This window comes from Hipposideros armiger, unplaced genomic scaffold, assembly GCF_001890085.2.
Source record: "Hipposideros armiger isolate ML-2016 unplaced genomic scaffold, ASM189008v1 scaffold_15, whole genome shotgun sequence".
Taxonomy (NCBI): domain Eukaryota; kingdom Metazoa; phylum Chordata; class Mammalia; order Chiroptera; family Hipposideridae; genus Hipposideros; species Hipposideros armiger.
The window spans coordinates 3,411,753-3,415,076 of NW_017731365.1; the positions used below are offsets into that span (position 1 = coordinate 3,411,753).

Sequence of the window (3,324 nt, forward strand, 5' to 3'; positions counted from 1 at the left end):
TGGCCCGTGCCCTGACGTCTTCTCAGGCTTCAGCTCAGCCCTTGGACTGAAGGAGAGGATCAAGGGAAGCTAATGGAGCCTCCAGGCAGCAGTGCCCACCTGAGTTCAGTGCTTATTACAGAGTCCATTCCTAAGATACTGTGAAACGTGGTTTCCAGGATTTCTCTACCACCCCTGGCCTCAAAGCTGGGCCTCCCCTAGGGTCCTTTCCCAGTTGGGACAATTCAGTCCCAGAGAGCTTTCTGTCTTCCTAAAATGCTTTAGCAGGGAGCTAGGATCTATTTGAGAAAACTCAGATGGAATCTCCCAGGACCCCAGTTTTCTCCCAGAAACCATCTTTAAATGCCAGAAAAAGAAGCCATGGACCCACCTATTCATCCAAATACCTGAGTTGGAGCAAAGGCGCATTATATACACCTCCAGGGCCAGAGGGCTGACCCCAGCAAGGGCCTCTCCCCAAGCCAAATTGTTGGCAGCCCAGGAGAAGCCATCTATAGGCTGTCACCCTCTCCGCATGCCAGCAAGGACAGTTTTGGCCTAGACTAAGCGTTGGGGCCAAAGCTGGCTTCCAAGGCCAGAATGCATCAGCAAGTCCTTTCCCCACGGGCCCCCTTGCCAGGAGATGCTGAGCTGATAGGGCAGCTCTCAGGACTGCGACGCTGCAGGAAAGCTTCAAGCTCTTGTTTCGCTTCGCTGGAAACAAGCTGTCTCAGGTTCTATGTCCTCCACCCTGCACCCCTTCCCTCTTGTGAGGATGCTGTGCCTCTTCCCCTTGAGGAAGAGGTCGAGGTCGGTCCAGAAAAGATCCAAAGATGGGCTGCTCTCTGCCTGGTGTCTGGTGGGACCACTTGCCTGCTGGCTGTCTGCTTTCCTTTCTCCCGGTGGCCCTGGCTGGAGGGAGTCCCTCTGGAGGAGTATAGATGGGCTCTGAATATGCTAAGCAAGGTGTTCTGCCCCAGGACCCTCTGAAGATTCTGCTGACCAGGCCCCTGAGTTTCCTGTTCCATCCTCGATTCGTCTCTAAGGGATCTGGGACTTAAAGAAATAAAGCAAACTTTTTCTGAAAGTCAAAGTTAGCTGGCCTCCTCTAACCCTGACTAACAGAGAGTCACCCCCTGAAAACCCTTGGGATTCCTTTCCTCATGCTCCTGATCCTTGCTACCATATCTTCTCCCCACCCAGGGAGAGAGGCACAGCCTGTGACCTCTGCTACCTCAGGCCTGAGAACCCATGGTGGGCCTGACTGATGGCTGTGGAAGGTGATGAAGGACTGCCTTTCTTGGACCCCTGCTCTGCTGAGTTCTCTGCAACTACCTTTGTCTTCCACCCTGCCCTGCCCCCACCACCTCCTCCATCAGCAGGGTAGGCATTTGAGCCCTTACCTCATCAATGGATATTCAGCCAATTGGGTCCTCACCTCTGCAGCCATTATAGGGTTTCTAACGGAATAAAGACCAGTGCACTTAATACTACTGTTGAAGATGGGTATCAGGACCTTTTCATAGACTGGTGGTAGGAATATAAACTGTAACAGACACTTTGGGGGCAAAATATTGGAAATATCTTGTAAAATTGAACATTTGCATGCCGTTATCACCCAGCAATTCCTCTCCCTGGTGTATACCCAAGAGCAACTCTTACAGATGTGCAACTGAGGATATTCAAATTGACATGGTTCAAATGAGCAAAAACCTGGGGACAGCCCAAATGTCCAATGGCAGAAGAATGGATAAATAAGTTTTGGTTCATTCAGACAACTGAATGTTATATTGCAATGAAAATGAATGCACCACAGCTATACTCAGCAACATACATGAATTTTACAAATGTAATGCTAAGTCAAGGAAAGCAAGTTGCAGAAGACCATATAGGCCTGAGATCCTTTTTAAAATCAAGTTCAAAAGCAAGTAAAATTATCATAAATGTGATAAAACAAGAAAACTAAAACCAAAGAAATCTAAACACAAAATTCAGCTAGTGGCTATTTCTGAGGGCAGGTGGGGTTCCCTCTGGAGGGGGTGGGATGGGGTCGGAGCACTTAAGGTGTGTTAGTGGTGATATCCTAGTTCTTGGTCTGGTGTCCATTATATTGGGTTATTGGACAAGTCATGATGTATTTTTTCTGTTTTACGTTGCAAAAATGCATCATGATTTTTCTGACAACCCAATATTATTAAATAAACTAATTAAATAACATGGATGAAAGACAATAGGTGTCAAAGCCAAAAATGGTAATTAATCTACATCTATGGACCTGAATATATACACACAGATACATATAGCCAAAATGTTGGGGGTTGCAAGAAGCAGAAATGGGGTTGGAACAGGAATCAGCGCATTCTGAGAATTAATCCTGAGAGTCACAGAATCAGCAAGAGACCCCAAGACCTCCAGGACAAGCCTTTCATCAGGTTGGGCAGGTGGGTGTAGGGCAGTATTGAGGTCAGGGAAGGGGAGAGACTTTGAGGTCACACAGCAAGGAACCAGGCAACCTGACTCAAAGACTCCTGATCTTTTCTCTAAAAAGAAAAACAGCTGGCAGAGTTTCCTTTGAAGGGAGCTTTGGACATCCTGGATGATGGGGAAATCCCCCATGATGGCAGCTGGACTCTTGAGCAGGCTTGAGAACAGGGCATTTGGAAGCCCCAAACCACCCATCTACAGGAAAAGGTACGTTTAGAACAGAGACTTTCAAATGCTTTTGACTGTGACCACAGTAAGAAACTCATCTTTACATCATGACCCAATTCACACATGCATGTGCGTGTGCTTGTGTGTATATGTGAAACTGAAGCAAGAATACCCTGAAGCAATACTTACCCTTGCTACATAGGATGCACACTGATATTTTCATTCTACTTGTTTTCTTTTTGTAAATGTTAGACGTGACCATTACATTGATTTTTATAAGCCACTAGTGGGTCACACCCCATAGCTGCTGTAGGGATGTCAGCAGAGACTCCAGTGGGCCAGGCCTGCCTTTGCCCTCACTTCCCTCTCCCCAGGGCCCCCACCCAGCCAGGCACAGAGGATCTGAACACACACCAGTCCTGAGACAGAACTTTCTTTTCCCTATCTCAGCCCCTTTGGTCTCTCCCTTGGCCTGGGTCTGGCTCTAGTGTCCATTTTCTCCCCTGGAAAGGTTCCTGGACTCACCGAGGCAAGTGTCCACTATAACATGTGGGTGAGAAACCCCTGCAGCCCAAGCAGGAAGGAGTAAGAAGACAGTCAAAGAGAAGTCTTGCGCTTCTGTGAGCAAGCCTGTCTGCTTTGTGACTGCGTAAGCCAGTGGTTGCTAGGTTGCTCTTCCCCACAGCCCAGAAC

At 48.0% G+C, this 3,324-nt stretch overlaps 1 protein-coding gene across 1 annotated transcript in view; it reads right to left on the reverse strand.

Moving 5' to 3' along the window:
- The window catches only part of TBATA (thymus, brain and testes associated), a 23,510-nt gene extending 22,081 nt beyond the window's left edge, over positions 1–1,429 (reverse strand). The window contains 2 exon segments of the mRNA XM_019624608.1: positions 17–46; positions 1,383–1,429. Of these exon segments, the coding sequence (XP_019480153.1) occupies positions 17–46; positions 1,383–1,429 (77 nt within the window).
- Positions 1,430–3,324: the final 1,895 nt, after the last annotated feature.